The 21,441-nt window shown below is 36.6% G+C and overlaps 1 protein-coding gene across 1 annotated transcript; it reads left to right on the forward strand.

Annotated features, from left to right (window-relative positions):
• The first annotated feature begins 337 nt into the window (after nt 1–337).
• On the forward strand, nt 338–9,380 carry SULT1C4 (sulfotransferase family 1C member 4). The gene is made up of 7 exons (XM_019627271.1): nt 338–790; nt 1,774–1,899; nt 2,943–3,040; nt 3,336–3,462; nt 3,682–3,776; nt 6,977–7,157; nt 8,051–9,380. The coding sequence occupies exons 1-7, from the start codon at nt 622–624 to the stop codon at nt 8,161–8,163; spliced, it is 909 nt and encodes a 302-aa protein (XP_019482816.1). The 5' UTR covers nt 338–621; the 3' UTR covers nt 8,164–9,380.
• Nucleotides 9,381–21,441: the final 12,061 nt, after the last annotated feature.

The raw sequence follows: 21,441 nt of genomic DNA on the forward strand, positions 1-21,441 counted from the left end.
ACCTTCTCTAATGAGCATTGTTTATTTTACTCTTAAAATATAACAAAGCTGACCCTCTAGGGTATTTGTGCTGAGAGATTCAAAACCAGGACCTCATTGTTAACAGCGGCAGGAATTTCCCTTCAGCCTTTAGGGGAAGCTATTCTGTGTTGCAACTTGAAATTCCATGAACAGATTCCCTCTGGCTTTTTATTTAGCTTAAAATTCCCAGAAGAAACAATCAATGAAAGTGTGAATTGTTTTATGAACACAAAAATGAAATTTGGCACTAACTCTTGTTAAACCTATACAGAATAGCAGGACAGAACATGAAGTGACACAGTTGCCGGGATTTGCGAGTGCCCTGGGTATTATGTCACAGTCTAGCTGGGGAGGAGGGCTGGAGTTTATTAGGGAAACGCCTGTGTACAAAGTACTAAACAATAATTCCTCGCTCCCTGAAACTTGACCCAGCAAGCTCATAACTATCAAGCTTTCCCTTGATTTATAGCCATCACCAGGCTGTCCTAGGAAAGGCTTGTGGTCTGAGTTTTGCATTGTTTGTATGATATCAAGAATACAACTTTGTGCTGGCTGAAAGGTAACATTTTATCTGGAATAGTACTCTGATTTTTGACACTAATGGCCTTAAATAAGATGGAGAGTTTGAAATTTGATGGAACAGAGCGCCTAGCTGTGGACTATGTGAAGGGAATTCTTCAACCCAAGCCCACCTGTGACATCTGGGATCAGATCTGGGACTTCCAAGCCAAGCCTGATGATCTGCTTATTTCTACCTATCCTAAAGCTGGTAGGTGGAAGGGGAGAGGGGAAGGTGAAGAAGAGAGGTAGGAAGGTAAGTGGGAAAAATGCATTAATAATGAATTAAGAAATGCATGTGGGTTTGAGTAAAAGACTGTTTACTGGACAGAGTGATATGGCAAAAACATTATTTGTGGAAACAAACTACATAAAAAAATATTAAAATGATCTATAAATTCTAAGAATTTAATTATTCCTGTGATGTATATTATTACTATTGTTATTATTGTTATTATTATTATTATTATTATTATTATTTTACTTCCTTAGAAGAGAGTATCTCAGACAGCCAAAAATAAAAAGGTTAGACTTGTTGATTTATTTGAAACCAATACAGGCCCTCACTGCAGATCTTGTGAAAAGCTGCTTTGTATGCATAAGCTAGAAAAGGGATCCCCAGGCTGATTTGGAGAAGAATTATTATTATTATTTTTAAAATTAATTTCAGGTGCACAACACTGTGCAATAGCTATACTTTTTACCCCTCAAAGGGACAAACCCCTCCTCCATGGAGAATTCTTGAAGCTTTGGTTCTGCAGTGCTGATTTCACCTCAGCAGCCCTTAGAAACCCTCAAAAGTCTCTCAGTAGTTCTTGAGAACTACCCTTTCTAAAGAACAATACAGCTAAATCAATAGGATAACAATCCAAATTAATGGTTGTGACACACACACTAAAATTAACTGTATACTTATCAATATAATGTCCACTTCAAATTGTAATCTTTTAATAAAAATTCCTATTATGATAAAACAAGATATAAAGGATGATGTTTTCTGAATTCCATTATAAACCTAGCTTTAAAATTCACATAGATGGGGAGGATTTGAGGTCTTGTGTGGTCAGTTTGGCTCAGATCAACTCATAAAATTTTTAAAAAATTTACATAGATGTTCTAACAAGCATTTGATCATATTTTAAGGAATACAGTATACTAAATGTTTATGCATCTTCATCTTCCATGTGGAATAAGGAACAACATGGACTCAGGAGATAGTGGACTTGATACAAAATGAAGGTGATGTTGACAAAAGTCACCGAGCACCTACTCACGTACGATTTCCTTTCATCGAAATGATAATCCCATTCATTGGATCTGGTGAGTATGGAATAGCCACACCAACTATAGCACTAACTATTATATACTGTATTTTTCCATGTATAATGTGCACCCATGTTTTTGGCCCAAATTTTCAGGGGAAAAGAAAACTTTCGTTTTAATTTTTTAATTCAAATTTTTATTTGTTTACATTTAGGTACTGTTTTTTGTATTATAAAGGAATTTTAGCATTTATCTTTTAACATATTATGGTACAATAAATTTTATGTAACAAATAATTACAAAACACAAGAACAGGTACAAGGTACAAGAAATTTTATGTACCAATAACAAGTTTACGATATTTACGCATCATAGAAGGCCAAGAACTCTTTATCACTGCAAGTTCGTTGTAAGTTCAACAAAATTGATTATCATATTCCAGAGTATTATTTTGCATATGGGTATCGTTATTGATTTCTAGAGTTACACCTTAAACTCATAAGCATAAATAGAAGAATTAAAAACATTTCTATAGATATGGAATTAGTACTATCCATGTATCATGTACATCCTTATTTTTTCCCTCACAAATTTGGGCAAAAAAATGTGCATTATACGTGACAAAATACAGTACTTAGAATTTTTACTATCAAATAGCCCTCTCAGAATTCTAGACATTCAAACAATTATTAATGGATTTTGTGACTTTTTCTTTTTAAAACTATGTCTGGTCATTGCTGCACTCCAGACATTGTCTAATGGGGTTACTTAGTGTTTATACAAAAATAAGTTAAAGTTTGATTCTCTAATTAAAAATTAATTTTACTCCACAAAGATGAGCCTAGGTAATTTCAGGGTGAAAAGGCTTGTATTTGTCAGGTTCTTATTCAGTTTGTTGTTTGTTATGGTTAAAAATTGTTCTAGCCAAAAAATTAATTAATAGGTTAGACATATTCTCTCAGATCAGCTCTAGATAGTGACAGTGCTCTTACAGCTGCCTTGAATTGTTCAATTGTTCCTAAGGTAGAATAATGAAAGCAGAAATATTTTAAAGCAAATAGAGAAAAACAGTGAAATGTGATCAAAAATCAATTTTACAGGTTTGGAACAAGCTAATGCAATGCCCTCACCACGGACCCTGAAAACACATCTTCCCATCCACTTGCTGCCACCATCCTTCCTAGAGAAAAACTGTAAGGTAAAGAGCAAAAGGAATTCAGAGTTGTACAACTTAGAATGACCTTAGAGTGGTCTTTAATCAATTTCCTCTTAAAACACTTCACTTATTGTTAAAGAAAAAAATTCCACCTCTACACAATAATCAATATGAAAACTGATATGAATCCTCCCACAAATGGCAAGATCACAAGAATGAAAACTCAGAAAAATTCATCTGTATAAAATGTACTCACCCTAACATAATGTGTCTGGGCACTAACTATATAGAGGTCTAACCTTGTTTGTACTTCTTCCCCTTTTCCCACCATTCCCAGATAATCTATGTAGCAAGAAATCCCAAGGACAATATGGTGTCTTATTACCATTTCCAAAGGATGAATAAATCACTCCCTGATCCAGGAACCTGGGAAGAGTATTTTGAGAGTTTTCTGGCTGGAAAAGGTAAAATAACTCAGCTTTGATTCTGTCCTTTCTCAAAACCCTCAACTACTCTACAAAGAATAATTTCCTTAGAACAGCAAGACCTCTGCCTTCTTTAATGAGAATGAATCATCACTAATGTGGCATTCAGGAATTCTCTTTTCAGTGAATATTTGTTGGTTGGACTTCTATGACTGGACTTCTATGACTCATTGCCCTGTTTTTCATCCTGTCTTGCAGTATGCTGGGGTTCTTGGTATGACCATGTGAAAGGATGGTGGGATGCCAAAGACCAACACCGTATTCTCTACCTCTTCTATGAGGACCTGAAGATGGTGATGTCTAATGTGTTTCCATTTGATCATAAAATACTCCAAGTCATAATATGTGGACCCCATCAGGGACTCACAAATTGAAATAAGGAACAGAAAATTGCTGCATTTCATTGGCTACAGCTGTCCATGCATCAAAATGTACATGGGATATCATGAGTTTATGTATCACATAGTCTCACCTAAAACTTCCTAGTGCTCTGCGGTATGGCACACCTTTTCCTTATAGGCAGATTATGGCAAAATGTGAATGGCCCCTTTTTTCCCCTTGCATATCTATTTTAAAATTCTGTTTAGAAGGAAAAACATTTTTTAAAGATTTTATTGGGGAATTAAGAGAGGGGAACACTGTTGGGGAATCGGGGAAGGGGAGCAGACAAGTTGCTGTTCTTTGGTTCTTCAGTCTAGTTGTGGAGGACGTCGCTTCACTGGCCCATGTTGGTATTATCATTGTGCTCTTCCCAGGTGAGGCAGATCGGTCGCTGGCCTCTGGACGGCTGCTCACAGTGGCTCTTGGCAGCTCACACCGGCTGCCGGCCACTCATGCTGGCTGCCAGCCACACATGGTAGCTTATGGCAGCCCACTGCAGCAGGGGCTGCAGCCTACACCATCGCCAGCGACTCACGGCAGCCCAGCTCCAGGTTGAGCTGTTGTTCACCATCTTGGCTGTAGAGGGCATTGTCACTGGCCCTCATGTAGGATCCGGCCCCGGGGCCCTGCTGCACAGAGTTGGCATCCCAAGCCAGCTCTTAAACCAACGCGCCACTTGGCTGGCCCAGGAAAAAAAAATTTTAACATTTTTTTCATTAGTACTTGAGGAACATCAGTTTCAAGAAACAGTTTAAGAAATTATAGTGTAATAAAAAATAGTAATGATTTAAAGTCAGAATTCTTGAATTCAAATTCTAGCTTTATTGCCTACTGGCAATTATTCTTGGTGAAGACACTTAACATCTTAAAGACTTAATTAGCTTCCTCAAATTTAAAAAAGGAAATGGTAATATATAGTCCTCCAAGATCTGTTGTGAAGACTAAATGAAATGATGTTTGCAGGAGTTTATTGTAAATGATAACCTACTCAGTATTTGCTGTGACTCTACTAAATACAGAGATCTGAGAAGGATTACAGTCTCTGTTCTTGAGTTTGTAATTGAAAGTCATGGTACTCAAAAGGTGCTTCGCAGACAAGTTGCATGGGCCCTCAAAGCCCACACCAGGTCTGCTAAATCAGAAGGTTCAGTTTTACAAGATTTCTAGAGGGGTCGTGTGTACACTACTTTTGATGTACTTCTTTTAGTTTCAATCCCAGCTGGGGCTTTTCCAGTTGTTTCTATAAAATATCAAAGATTAATTGAGATATATTTAACATATACCATTATATTAGTTTCAGGTACAGCATGATTTGATATTTGCATATATTGCAAAATAATCACCACAATAAGTGTAGTTAACATCCATCACCACATATAGTTAAATTTTTTTCCTTGAGATGAGAACTTCGAAGATCTACTCTCTTAGCTACTTGCAAATATAAAATACAGTATTGTTAACTATAGTCATCATGCTGTACATTACATCCCCAGGACTTACTTGTTTTATAAATGAAAATTTGTACCTTTTAACCCCCATCACCCATTTCACGCAACATCCATGTTGTAGCAAATGGTAAGAATTCATTCTTTTTATGGCCGAGTAATATTTCATTGTATATATGTACCATCTCTTCTTTATCCAATTGTCTATTGATTGGTACTTGGGTTGCTTCCACATCTTGGCTATTGTAAATCATGCTGCAGTGAACTTAGAGGTGCATATATTTTTTTGAATTAGTGTTTTGGATTTCTTCAGATAAATACCCAGAAGTGGAATAGCTTGGTCACAAGGTAGTTCTAGTTTTAATTTTTTGAGAAACCTCCATAATGTTTTCCATAGTGGCTGCACCAATTTGCAGTCCCACCAATAATTCACAATCCTTGCCAACACTTGTTTCTTGATTTATTGATGATAGCCATTCTGACAGGAGTGATTTTTTCATTGTTGTTTTAATTTGCATTTCTCTGAAAATTAGTGATATTCAGCATTTTTTCATATGTCTATCGGCCATTTGTATGTCCTCTTTGGAAAAATGTCTATTCAGGTCCTCTGCCCATTTTTTTAATCAGATTGATTTTTTTTCAGTGTTGTGCTGTGTGAGTTCTTTATAAATTTTGGATACAACCCCTTATCAGATAGTATCATTGGTGAATATCTACTCCCATTCAGTAGGCTAAATTTTCATTTTCTTGATGGTTCCTTTGTTGTACAAAAAATAAAAAATTAGTTTGATGTAGTTCCATTTGTTTATTTTTTCTTTTGATTCCCTTGCTTGAGGAGACAGATTAGAAAAAAATTTACTAAGCCCTTTTGATATCAACAATTTTTAAGCAAAAACCCATTTTAAAGCAGAAGATAGCTGTTGTGGTAGACTTTCCCACTTTCCCTCCCCGACCACTTTTCCTAAAGGTAGGGCATTTCCCACAGCCACAGCTTCCCAGCTTGTGTATCCCTCTGATGAGAAAACAGTGGCTACGTTGGAACTGAGTTTCTGTCAGGGACACCTACACACCTGGATATGCTGGGCACTAGAGTTATTAGTCATGGGTACCTCTTAGGTGCCTCATGAGTACAAAAAAGCCCTCTCCAACCTTCCTGCCACCACAGCAATATCTGGGGACATTTCTAACAATATCAAAAACAAGAGATAGCCTCCTTTTCATCAGGTCTTAAATTGTCTACCTATATGCTTCTGCAATATCTTTGCTCTTATCATTAGTCTATGGACTCACCCTGTTAGACATTTAGCTGACTGAGGCCCCTCCCATATTGACTTGAACAGGACATTTGGAAATAAGTCTTGACATATTCCTTTAGTGAAACAGTCTCCATGCACTGCATATCAAGATGTGAATGCTTCACTGACACTACTCAATGGGTGTTCCACCTTAAAGCAAGAAAAACTTAATAATTCCAATTAATAAAAATTTAAAAATTCTAGGTTGCCATGTTAAAATGAGTCATTTCTGGAAAGTTGAGTTTTTGCAAGAGAAGATTTTTTTTAAAATTTTAACTCACATGTTACTGATTACTCCTATAAGTTCACTTAATATTCTTTTTAAACTATTTTATTATAAAATCTTCACTTTTGTTTTCACTCTGATCATAGAACCCAAAGCATGAAATTCAGAAGCTGGCAGAATTCATTGGAAAGAGCCTGGATGATAAAGTTCTAGATAAAATTATCCATCACACTTCATTTGACATTATGAAGCAGAATCCAATGGCAAACTATTCATCAATTCCTACTGAAATCATGAACCACTCTATTTCTCCATTCATGAGAAAAGGTATTTAAGTTTTCTTTTAGTCACAATCTTAGAAGGACTGCCCAATGTTTCAGAGCCTTAGGGGAGTTTTCTTTTCTATGGATAAGAAAAATAAGATCTATAATGAATGATTCCAGGAAAAGAAGTATCACTTCATTTCACAGATGAAATGAAAACAATGTTTTAGCCACAACTAGAGAGTGCAGTTTGGTGTCTAAATCCAACCACTTGTCCTCACTTTCCCTCTAGATTCTGGCTGATAAGGCGAAAATATACAGAATTAATTCAGATGGAACAAAGAATCTATTTTATGGATGGTTCTATGCTATCATTTATATTCATTCATTTAAAAATACTTACTGAGTGGCCATTATGTGCCAGGCACTATTCTAGGTAATGTTCAGAACAATGAAGAAAACACACAAAAATCCTTTCCATCATGGAAATTATATTCTAGCCATAAACAAAATAAAGAAGAATACACAGAGTAATAGATAATAGAAGTGTTATGAAGAAAAAACAATCTGAGAAGGGTAACAGGGATTGAAATTGAACATTGAGAAAATCTTTTCTGTTCTGTTCCTTAAAACTGTACTTTGAGTTCTCCCAGAAACAAGCCTCTCTTGGTCCATTTACAGCATGGGAGCTATTCGCATGCACATCTACCATGCTGTGATGTGCAAAAGGACAGGAGAAAAAGACCAGCAAGCCACTTATAGGCTCTCCCTGTCTCACAAATCAGACAAGAAATCCTCTTCCCCGAAGGATGAGAAAGTGACAGGCTAGCAAGAGAAATGATTTGTCCAATATGGCCCCTTATTGAGGGTGGAGTAGAAATCATCACATAAAAACAGAAGAGTAGACAAATACAAATTCGTCCAACAGCTACCAACTCTCACACATGTCTGTTTCAGGGGAAGTTGGAGACTGGAAAAATCACTTTACTGTGGCTGAGAATGAGAGATTTGATGAAGACTATAAGAAGAAAATGGCTAATACCAGTCTAACTTTCCACTTTCAATTCTAGTAAGGAAGAAAACAAAGTTTTTTAGTCGATTATTTCTGGGTAATAATCAACAAAAGTTTTACTACCCAGACTACATGACATTGGATCCAGGTTCTCAGACTAGTTGTTTATTGTATTTGCTTTTGTGCACTCTAAAAAAAAAGTGATAGAGCTAGCAGAGCTTGGGTGCAATGTAGGACGGTGATGTGGCAAGAGGGAGGTTCAATAAATTATTAGTTACAAACATGGCATCATTGCTAATTATCATTACACTTAAGTTTTCTACAGATCATGTGCTTGTTAACATATTAAAAAATGCTTCAGTCCATACATAAGAATACACTAAGTTTTAAGATTAAGTGTTTGTTGAAGATAACTTTTAAATGCAGTAATAAAATGTGTAAATAATGACTATTTCATCCAGCAATTTTTGGGAAGCCAAGTAACCGCCAAGTAACTCTGTTTCCCCATGAAATCTCCACTTCAAGGTTGTTTCTATATTTAATCCCATCTCTCACCACAACCTATGTATTTAACTGGACTCTCTTTTCCACCCACAACCAGTGCTATAATTCAGTCCTGGAGTCATGTCTTGACTCACCTCCCTTCAATGTCTCTATGATCATATTCTAATATATTAGCAACATCTGTCAGTTTTACCTCTGTGAATCTCATTTGTATAGCCATGCTTCTGGTTCAGAAACATACTATCTCTCGCCTAGACTAGTGTAAGCTTCCCAGCTCATTTCTCTGTTCATCACACATCTGCCAAAGTTATTTTCCTATAGCAAGACTCTGAATATATTTCTCTTTAGCTCTAAATTCTTCAATGATTCTGAACTTTCACTACCTGAAAGATAAATCTCAAGCTTTTCAGCCATGAATTCCAAGGTAGCTATAACCATATGCTATAGTTAATCACATCCTCCAAACCAACTTTCCAGCTTGATTTCATCTTCTAAGCCACCTCCATACTTCAGCAAACTAACCTGTTAGTCACTGAGCCCTGATCACATCCTGCATGTTCCTATCCTACTAGTTTCATTTTCACCATGCTTCCACCCAAAATGTCCTTTCCTTTATTTCTACCTATCCAAAAAATATAACAGGCATCAGTAACCAGCACGTGCCCTCCCATCCCTCCCATCTCTCCTATTCCTGAAGAGATTTTTGTTCTTCTGAATCCTCTACACTTGGTGTAATTCTTTTTTTAATTAAGATTAAAGTGTATTCTATTGCTGGTATGTCTACATTGTCTTTCTTGTGTTTATTTAAATTTTGTTTTGTTTATTTTTCTCCAAGATACATTGCTATATACTGCATTGCATGCCAAACAGCATATAACATGCTCAAAAATAAGTACCTGAAAGAACATATCACTCAAGAACATTTTAAAAACTTACTTTTTATATTCTAAGTAATCCCTATAACAGCTACCATCTATAGCTGTGCTGTCTAATACAGTAACTACTAGACACATGTAGCTATTTAAATTAATTAAAATTAAACAAAATTAAATTTCAGTTCCTCATTTGCACCAGTCAAATTTTAAGTGTTCTGCTGCCATATGTGACTAGGGACTATGATTTGCACCATGCATATTAGAAAACATTTCTATCATCAGAGAAAGATCTACCAGACAAGACCTTTTATTTTTACAAAAGTCCTTTGAGTGGCATTTAACCTAATGAGAAAACTAAAACTAAAGTTAAGGGGTATTAGGTAAATTACACAGATGGGAAACAATGGAGTGTAGTTTCAAACACAACTCCAGTGGCTCCAAAGCCTGGGCTTTTTTTTTTTAATTAGTTTCAGGTGTATAGAACAATGCAGAAAAAGAGGGACAGCTGTCGTTGTTCCTGTGTTGAGCCCTCCTCCCCTGTAGCCTATGAGCAGATGCCATCTTTCCAGTGTTGAGCCCTCTCCCAGCATGGCCAAATCTGAATCTCAATTGGCCTGGTAAAATCCACTTGCTCCACCCTTGTAAGTCTCTGAGACTATACCCCCACCCAAGTCACACACCGTCAGAGGCTCTTTCAGCTGTGGACAGCCTGTGCTGCAATCTTTTATGGACAACTCTTTGGTGTTCATAGGACCCAATTGGATAGCAGTTGGCCTCAGTGTGCTCGGAACCTTTTGTTGAGTGATCCCAGGCTCAACACTATTGTCAAACCTGAATCTGTATTAACCTAGTAAACACCACTCTGGTGTTAACCCCACCCTGTTGACTCCCTGAGACTCTCCCCCATGCAAATCACATGCTGCCCAAGGCTCTTTTAGCGGCTGAGCCTTACAGGCAACTAGCAGGTGGTATCAGGCCTCAGAGTGCCCTGTGCCTTTTGTTAAGCTGCCTTAGGCCCAGTACTGGGGGTAGCTCATCTCAATTTCAGCATGGCCTCTCTCATGCACCTCCAGGTCCAGCACAGGCAGCAACCAACCATGGATTGCTTTGTAGTTCCTACCAGGTAGCCCCAGGCTAGTTACAGGCAGCAGCTGAACTTGGCCTGCACAGGAGCCGCTCCCAAGAGACCCCAGAACCAACATACCTGGAGGCTGGCTTCAGACTTCAACAGAGCAGCACCCAATTAGCTCCACCAGTGACACATCCAATGAGTAGTCTTGGCAGGTACCAGAGCCCATTGGGTCAAATTCTGCTCCTTGAGGTCAGCCTGCACACAGCAACTTGTATTGTGGGCATGGACAATCCTCACAGCCAGTCAGCCTGAGGGTCAATCCCATTCACTGACATGTCAACAGTAATCAAGTCTCCACTACAATAGGAAGGCACACACAACATACACAAGGGACACTCATGGAGCACCCAGGGAGGCTGCACCACTGGGCTCCACAGGACACCTACTACATAAGCCCCTCCCCTCCTGCCCGCCAAGACTGTGAGATGTAGCACATCTACCTAATACACAAAAACAAACACAGGTAGGTAGCCACCCCAAGTGAAAAATGGGGAAAAACTCCAGGAAAAGAGCTAAATGAAATGGAGGCAAGCAATCTATCAGATACAGAGTTCGAAACAATGGTTATAAGGATGCTCTAGGAACTTAGTTAGAACTTCAACAAGGAGATAGTAAACATAAAAAAGGACATAAAAACCACATAAAAGAATCAGTCAGAAATAAAGAATACCATAATTGAAATGAAGAATAAACTAAAAGTAAGCAACAGCAGATTATAAAGCAAAAGATTGAATCAGTGATTTGGAAGATAAGACAGCAGGAATAACCCAATCCGAACAGCAAAAAGAAAAAAATAATCATAAAAATGAGAAGTTTAAGATACATCTAGATATGAAAACATTTGTATTACAGGGGCACCAGAAGGAGAAGAGCAAGGGATTGAGAACCTATTTGAAAAAAAAACAAAACAAAACACATCAATGAAAACTTCCCTAATATGGTGAAGGAAATAGACATATTAGTTGTGGTTAAAACATACAGTGATTGTATAAAATTAAAAAATAATTACAATAAAAGACATTGCTATTTAGCCCCTCAAAATACTCCCCTCACTTCAAACACACTTATCTCATTGTTCTTGCCACTTTCTGAAGCAGTTCTGGAAGTACTCTTTTGAGAGTGTCTTTAGTTGCGCAGTCATGGCTGCCTCAATATCCTGAATTGATTCAAAACACTTACCTTTTGTTGTCATTTTGCCTTTGGGGAAGAGCCAGAAGTCGCACAGTGCGAGATCCAGTGACTAAGGTGGATGAGGACACACTCTGATATTTTTATTTGACAGAAATTGCTATATACCAGAAGTAATCTGTGACATGGAGCATTGTCATGATGGAGGATGACTTATAGCACACATTAAAATACACCTTCTCTCAACTGTAGCTCACACCCGACTGACTGCATGGAACAAGTTGAAACTTGTAACACACTGTTACTATGGTTCAGCGTGCCACTTCCTGTATTGAAGATACCTGCCTTTCTGTTGGATGGCACTCAGCAGCAGCATTCATTAAAGTTTTTGATCACATCTCATACAAATGCAGGAAGGGAAGAGAGTCCCAAGCAAGATGAACACAAAAAGGCTCACACCAATACACACCATAATTAAAATGCCAAAGGTTAAAGACAAAGAAAGGATCTTAAAAGCAGCAAGAGAACAGCAGTTACCTATAAGGGAGCTCCCATAAGACTATCAGCTGATTTCTCAACAGAAACTTTGCAAGCCAGAGGGACTGGCACAAAATGTTCAAAGTAATGTAAAGTGAGGTACAACAACCAAAGACTACTCTACCCAATAAGGTTATTGTTTAAAATTGAAGGAGAGATAAAAACTTCCCAGAGAAGAAAAAGCTGAAGTTCATAAGCACCAAACCAGCATTACAAGAGATGTTAAAGGGACTTCTTTAAGAAGAAGAAAAAAGATCGAAAATATAAATAATAAAATGGCAATATCTAAATATCTACCAACAATTACTTTTGATGTAAATTAAATGCTCCAGTCAAAAGATAGGGTGGCTGAATGGATAAGAAAACAAGACCCTTATAAGTGCTGCCTACAAGAGGCTCACTTCAAATTGAAAGACACACAGACAGACTGAAAGGGATGGAAAAAGATATTTCATGAAAATAAAAACAGACAAACAAAAAAACCTAGAGTAGCAACACTTATATCAGACAAAATAAACTTTAAAACACAGGCTATAACAAGAGACAAAGAGGACATTTCATAATGACAAAAAAATCAATCCAACAAGAGGATATGACCATTGTAACATTTATGTACCCAATATAGGAGCACCTAAATATATAAAGCAAATATTGACAGACATAAAGAGAGAGATAGAAAGTAATACAGTCATAGTAGGGACTTTAACACCCCATTGACACCAATGGACAGATCTTCCAGATAAAATCAACAAGAAAACAGCACCCTTAAATGAAATACTACACCAGATAGATTTACTTGATTTTTTAGAGCATTTCACCCCAAAGCAGAAGAGTATACATTCTTTATAAGTGCACATGGAACATTTCCCAGGATAGAACACATTAGGCTATAAAAAAAGTCTCATTAAATATAAGAAGACTGAAATCATATCAAATATCTTCTCTGATTACAATGGCAGGAAATTAGAAATCATTTACAGGAAGAAAGCTGAAAATACACTAATACATGGGGGCTACATAACATGCTACTAGACATTGAATGGATTAACAATGAGATCAAGGGAAAAAATCAAAAGATACTTGAGACAAGTGAAAATGAAAACACAATGACCCCAAATCTATGAGACACAGTAAAAACTGTTTTAAGAGGGAAATTCATAGCAATACAGGCTTATTTCAAGAAAGAAGAAATACCTCAAATAAATAATCTAAACTTACACTTAAAAGAACTAGAAAATGAACAGCAAACATAGCCTAAAGTGAGTGAAAGGAAGGGAATAATAAAGACCAGAACAAAAATAAATAAAATAGAGTCTAAAAAATGTATTTAACACAAACCAATGAAAGCAAGATCTGGTTCTTGGAATACATAAACAAAATTGGTAAACCTTTAACCATACTTGTTGAGAAAAAAAGAGGACACAAATAAATAAAATCAGAAATGAAAGAGAAGTAACAACCAATACCACAGAAATACAAAGGATTATAAGACAACACTATAAAAACTTACATGCTGACAAATTGAACAAGGTCAAAGAAAGGGATGAATTCCTACAATCATAAAGTCTTCCAATACTAAATTAACAAGAAACTGAAAATCTAAGCAGACCAATAACTATTAACAAAATCATATCAGTAATCAAAAAACTCCCCCCTAAAAAAAAGTCTGAGACCCAATGGCTTCATAGGTGAATCTTACCAAACATTCAAAGAATTAGCACCTATCCTTCTCAAACTACTCCAAAAAATTCAAGAGGAGGGAAGTCTCTCAAGCTCATTTTAGGAGGCGAGCATTACCCTTTCCAAACCAAACAAAGACAATACAAAAAAAGAAAATTATAAGTCAATATCCCTGATGAGCACAGATGCAAAAATGCTAAACAAAATATTAGCAAAAGAAATTCAACAATACATTAAAAAGATCATCTATCATGATCAAGTGGGATTTACTGCTGGGATGCAAGTTTGGTTCAATAGCCACAAATTAATTAATGTGATACACCACATAAAAAATGGCAGGATAAATATCATGTGATTACATCAATAGATGCAGAAAAGTGTTTGACAAAATCCAGCATCAATTTATGATAAAAACTTTCAGCAAAGTAGAAACAGAGAGAATGTATCTCAACATAATAAAGGTCATATATGACAAACCCACAGCTCACATCATACTCAGTGGGGAAAAGCTAGAACTGTTTTCCTTAGGAACAAAACAAAGATGTACACTTTTATCATTTTATTCAACCGAGTATTGGAAGTACTAGTCCACAGCAGTTGGACTAGAAAAATAAATGAAAAGCATTTGAATGGGAAAGAAAGAAGTAAAACTGTCATTAGTTTCAGATGACATGATACTATATGTAGAGAACCCCAAAGATTACACAAAAAAGCTGTTAGAACTGATAAATGAATTTAGTAAAGTAACAGGATACAAAATTAATATTGAGAAAAAGCAGGTGCATGACTATATACCAATAACAAATTATCAGAAAGAGAAATTAAGAAAACAACCCTATTTACAATTGCATCAATAACTGAATAAAATACCTAGGAATAAATTTAAACAATGAGGTAAAAGACCTATATTCAGAAAATTATAAGACACTGAAGAAGATACAACTAAATATAAGCATATATTGTGCTCATGGATAGGAAGAATCAACGTCATTAAAATTCCCACACTACCCCCCAAAATCTATAGATTCCATGCAATTCCTATCAAAATTCTACAGGCATTTTTCACCGAACTAGATCAAACATCTTAAAATTTATATGTAGCCACAAAGGATCCCAAATAGCCACAGCAATCTTGAGAAAGTAAAACAAAGTTGGAGGTATCACATTACCTGATATCGAACTATACTACAAGGCAATAGCAATCAAAACAGCATGGTACTGGCATAAAAACAGACAAATATAGAGCAATGGAACAGAATAGAGCCCAGAAAGAAACCCACACTTATATGGTCATTTAATTTATGACAAAGGAGGCAAAAATATACAATGGGGTAAAGACAATCTATTCAATAAATGGTATTGAGAAAACTGAACAGATATACGCAAAAAATGAAACTGAATTTCTTTTTCACATCGTACACAAAAATAAACTCAAAATGGGTTAAAGACTTAAATATAAGACCCAAAAAGATACAAGTAGGCACTAAACACTCTGACATTGCTCTTGTAATATATATATATATATATATATATATGTATATATATATATATATATATATATATATATATATATATAAAATCTCCTCAGACAAGAGAAACAAAAAATTAAATTAAAAAAATGGGACTACATCCAGTTAAAATGTTTTGGCACATCAAAGAAAACCATCAACAAAATGAAAACACAACCTACAGAATGGGAGAAGATATTCACCAATGTTACATCCAACAGCAGGTCAATATCTCATAAAGAACTCATACAACTCACACCAACAAACCAAGTAATCTGATTAAGAAATGGGCAGAGGACCAGAATAGACATTTCTCCAAAGAGGACATACAGATGGTAAATAGACATATGAAAAGATACTTAACGTCACTAATCATCAGAGAAATGCAAATACAAACCACAATGAGATGTCACCTCACACCTGTCAGAATGGCTATCATAAATCAATCAAGAAACAACACATATTAGCAAAGATGTGGAGAAAAGGGAACTCTCGTGCACTGTTGGTGGGATTGCAAATTGGTGCAGCCACTATGGAAAACAGTTTGGAGCTTCCTCAAAAAAATTAAAAGTAAAACTACCTGTGACCCAGCAATTCCACTTCTGGGTATTTATTCAAATAAATCCAAAACACTATTTCAAAAAGATATACAAACTCCTATGTTCACTGCAGTGTTATTTATAATAGGCAAGATATGGAAGCAAACTATGTGTCCATCATTAGACAACCGGATAAAAAAGAAGTGGAGTACAATGGAATAGTACTTGGTCATAAACAAGAATGTAATCTTACCACCTGCGGTGGCATGGATGGACCTGAAGGGTATTGTGCTGAGTGAAATATGTCAGAGAGCGAAAGACAGATGCAATGTGATTTCACTTATATGTGGAATCTAAAGAACAAAATGAATAAACAAACAGAACAGAAACAAACTCATAGATACAGAGAACATTCTGCCGGTTGCCAGACGGGAGGTTTGGGAATGGGTGAAAAGGGAAAGGATTAAGAAGTACAAAATGGTTATTACACAGTAGTCATGCGGATATAGGGTATAGCATATGAAATATAGTCAATAATATAATAATAAGTATGTATGGTGTCAGATGTGTACTAGATTTATTGGGGTGATACATGAGAGGGCAGTTGGGGACAGGGTGATAAAGGTTAAGACATTAAGAAGTACAAATTGGTAGTTACAAAATATTCATGGGATGTAAAGTAAAGCACAGGGAATATAGTAAATAATATGGTAATTACTATGTATAATGCCAAGTGGGTAGATTAGTCAGGGAATCACTTCTTAAATTATATAAATGCTTAACCACTATTCTGTACACCTGAAATTAATATAACATAATATTGAATGTCAACTGTAATTGATAAATTTAAAAAGGGGGGATGAGGTAAATGGGAATAAGAGGTTCAAATTTCTAGGTAGAAAACAAATAAATCATGGGGATGTAATGTACAGCATTGGGAATATAGTCAATAATATTCTGACAGCACAGTATGGTGTCAGGTGGTTGCTGAAATTATGGTGATAACTTTAGGTATATAAATGTTGAATGACTATTGTGTACACCTGGAACAAATATAATATTGTATGTTAGTTACACTTTAATAACAATCTTTAAAAAAATCAGAAACAAACTCAGATACAGAGAATAAATTGATGGTTGCCAGATGGGAGAGGGGTTGGGGGATGGGGAAAAAGATGAAAGGATTAAGAAATACAAATTGGTAGTTACAAAATAGTCACAGGAATGTAAAGTACAGCATAGGTAATATAGTCAATAATATTGTAATAACTATTCATGATGTCAGATGGGTTCTAGATTTATTGGGGTGATTACTTTGTAAATTATATAAATTTCTAATCACTATGTTTTATACCGGAAACTACCATAATATTGTATGTCAACCATAATTGAAAAATTGGAAAAAAATTACAATTGAAATATTCAAAGAGCTAGTAAAACTTCACAATAAAACAAACTTCCCAAATTAAAATAAATAGGCCAAGATGCCTTACCAAAGAGTATATATATACACAGGAAATAAAAATATATAAAGTGCTCAAGCTTGGTGAATCAGTGGGAAATGAAATTCATTGTGCATTAGGGAAAAACCAATGAAAACAACAATGAGATACCCTGCCCATGTATGAGGACTAAAAGGTGACAACATCAATTGCTGGTGAGGATGTGGGTACAGGAAATCTCATTCAATGAGGACAGGAATACAAATGGTACAACCCGTTGAGAAGAGAATCTTGCCAGGTTCTTGTGAGCTAAGTACAGTGTCAGCATACGGGGCATCAATTGTGTCCCAGTACTGGCCCAACTGGTGTGAAAACATACACATCCATGTGAAAAAAAAAACAAAACAAAAACCCTACAAAAATATATAAAGCAGTTTTATTCACAAGGCCAAAACCTGGAAGGACCCAAGATGACTTATAATAGGTGAACGACAACCAAATGTGGTACAATAGGTGGGAGGACATCTGAGGCACACAAGGGCGGCAGGCACAGGGGAAGGAAACACAGAGCTCAGACAGGGTCTAGAGGAACAGGGAAGGGAAACGCTGGTTGTCTAGATGGATTGGTGGCAGAGAGGATGTAGACAAGCGTGAGCTGACACAGGCTGAAACACAGAAGACAGAACACTCGAGATGGAATGGGATGCAGACACATAGAGTGAGACAAGTGAGGTCGGGACTCAGATATGGGCACAGGAGACAGAGAGACTCGAGGAAAGAAATGTGCAGCAGCACAGGGGAGAGTGATGCTAGTTGCCTGACATGGGTTTTAGGAACAGAAGAAGGAGACTCATGTGGGTTGGCATTGGCTGAAGGAACAAGAAATGAAGACTTCTGAGACCTGGATGGGACAGAAGGGGTGGTGCTACTGCACAGAAGATATGGGCTTAGAGACATGAAGACTGGCATGGTTTCAGGCACATGGGCTGGAGACACTGTGAGACAGACATGGCATGCAGCCACAGGGTTTGGAAATACACTAGGGAAAACAAGAGATAACAGCTAAATTTATGCTTAGAATAAAATTATGTATAGACTTAAATATTACAATGGATGAGAAATCATCATCACTTTTCATATTAAAAATTTAAAAACAGCAATCAAATGAAAAAATACAGAACAAAAGCAATAATAAAGATATGAATCAATGAAAGAGGAAAAAATACAACAGAAACAAATCAAGCTAAATTTTTTTTAAATAACATAAATAAAGTTAATAAACCACTAGCAAAACTGATTAAGGAAAAGAACAAGAGAAGAAACACAAATACCCAGTATCAGAAAGCAATAAGAAGTTTTCTTTACACAGCCCTTAGATCTTAACAAAATACTCAGAGGATTCTGTAAAAGATTTAGGACTAATAATTAGGCCACAGAGGTCAAAATTCACCATGTTATAAAAATCAATATATTGGGGATGGCCAAGGGGCTCAGTTGATTAAGAGTGTGAGCTCTGAGCAACAGGGTCACCAGTTCAGTTCCCACATGGGCCAGTGAGCTGTGCCTGAGCTGAGCTGCAGCTGAGCTTCTGTTTGTAGGCTCAGCTGGTGAGAGCACGTGCTCCTAACAACAAGGTTGCCAGTTTGACTCCTGCATGGGATGGTGGACTACACCCACACACAACTAAAATTGAACCCAGTACCTTGAGCTGAGCAGCCGTGAGCTGATGGGCAGCCGGATGGTGACTGGACTTGGAGCTGAGCTAGCTGCATCCTCCACAACTAAGACTGAAGGACAACAACTTGGCTGTTCCCCTTCTCCAATTCCCCAACACTGTCCCCCTTCCCCAATTCCCCAATAAAATCTTAAAAAAAAATCAATGTATCAAGCTGACACATACATAAAATAACATAAATGGGAAAACTCATGTATCTACTAAATAAATTGTTAAAATGTAAAACCAACTAACCAACAAAAACAACAAACTTCCCACATGCAAAACTCTAAACTGGAATTATAAAATATTCCAAGCAAAAATAAAACACCTACGTTTCCCAGGTTTGCCCAATGTAGAGAAAAACAGGGGATATTTTTCAATTTATTTAGTGACAACACCATTACATTGACACCATAATTCTACCAGGACTCTAAAAACAAGAAAGTAAAGGGCATGGCCTTCATAAACAGAAACAGAGATATTCTAAGCAAAATGTTATTATATGAATTAAGTTACATAGGAAAACAGAATAGATCAACACTAAGTGGAATATACTAGAACATGCAAAGGTGGTTAAAATTCAACAATAAATCATATGAAACATTCCATTAACAGAAAAATACAAAGAGAAAAATCATATGATCAGTTAGAATAAATGTAAAAACACATTAATAAAGTGAAATGCCTAGGCATAAAAACAACTCTAAGCAAAATCATAAAATAAAGCAATTTCCTTATGTGATTGTTTATCTGAAATGAACATTAAGCAAACATCAGAATTCTTGAAAGCTATTTCCCTGGAAGCTGAAACGCACAAGGTTGCTGGCTTTTATTACTTCCATTAATACTATTTAATACTATACCAAAGCATATAGTCAGGGCAGTAAAGCAAGAAGCAAGAAATAAAAAGTCATAATGATAAACTTTTAAACAATAATATCATTATTATATGTGAATGGAACTTCCATATACATGAACAATCCACAGTAATTCAAAATGATTACAATTAGTAAATGAATTTTCATACATAAAATCAAATGATTATAGTGAACCAGCAAAAATAGAAAATAAAGTTAAACGAGTAAGACTGGATTAAGACATACATATCGACAAGAGAAAGGGCCAGTAAAAGGTTAATGTATAGACTACTAAAAACAAAATTAAAATCAATATAACAAAAATACATATGACCCAAGGAAAATGAGCAGAGAATATGATGAGATATAAAGGTGCAGAGGTCAAGAAATAACCACTAAACATTAACTTACCTGCAGCAGGTAATTGCAAGTTCCAGGTGAGTGGATCCCTGCAGGGGCTCAGGAGCAGGACCCCAGGAGGCAGGACCACTGGGGAGGTGACAATGCCCCCTGCTGAGGGGAGGGCCCTTGTTCCAGGAGAACAGGATGCTCTGGAACCGATGGCCAACAGTCTGTGCCCTCACTCCTCCATCAGGCACAGCTCCTCGTGACCTTCCCCATGCCAGGGAGGATTCTGATTGGCCGCGTCTTCTAGGATGCCATGCATGTGCACTGCGTCATCACTGGGATGAATGTCTGCGTTTCCTCTGAATGGTGGCCTCCTTGACTATTCCCCAGCTCACAGTCTCTCCAAGAGTCCCCTTTTCCCCTCCCTCTCTTGGGCCACAGCCAAAGCATCCCTTGCTTGGGTGTGGTGAAAGAGTATCCTTGTCAAGTGCCAGATCTCAGGGGAAAGCTGTTTTTTACCATGAAATGTGCTATTAGCTGTAAGCTTTATTGAAATTCACTTGATCAGATGACGGAAGGTCCCTTCTGTTCTTGCTGTAATGAGAGTACACACGATGATTGAATGTTGAATTTTGTCCTGTTCTTTTCCTGCATCTTTTGAACAAATTGTTTTCCTTAAGTCTGTTAATATAGTGAATTACATTAATTTAAAATATTAAATCAGCCTTCAATTTCTAAAATGATTGCTATTTGATATTGATGTTTAATCTTTTAATAGATACTGCATACTATATATATATGCTATATACATACATTTAATTAACTTTATTTCAAAATAACTTTAGATTTACATCTGCTGTAAGAAATAGTATGTAGTCCGCGTGGGAGTCCCTTTGCTGCTCAGCGTGTCCCGCAGAGTTGTGTTTTCGCTGCCATGGTTTGCGCGAGCTAATTCAGTGACTTCCTTACTGCGGCCATTTTCTTCCAACCTCTAGCACAGAGGAAGAACTGAGGGTTGTTAGTTGGGAGGGGGTGGGGATGAAGGAGAGGGGAAGGGATGAGACAATAC

The sequence above is a fragment of the Hipposideros armiger genome, unplaced genomic scaffold, assembly GCF_001890085.2.
Source record: "Hipposideros armiger isolate ML-2016 unplaced genomic scaffold, ASM189008v1 scaffold_727, whole genome shotgun sequence".
Taxonomy (NCBI): Eukaryota; Metazoa; Chordata; class Mammalia; order Chiroptera; family Hipposideridae; genus Hipposideros; species Hipposideros armiger.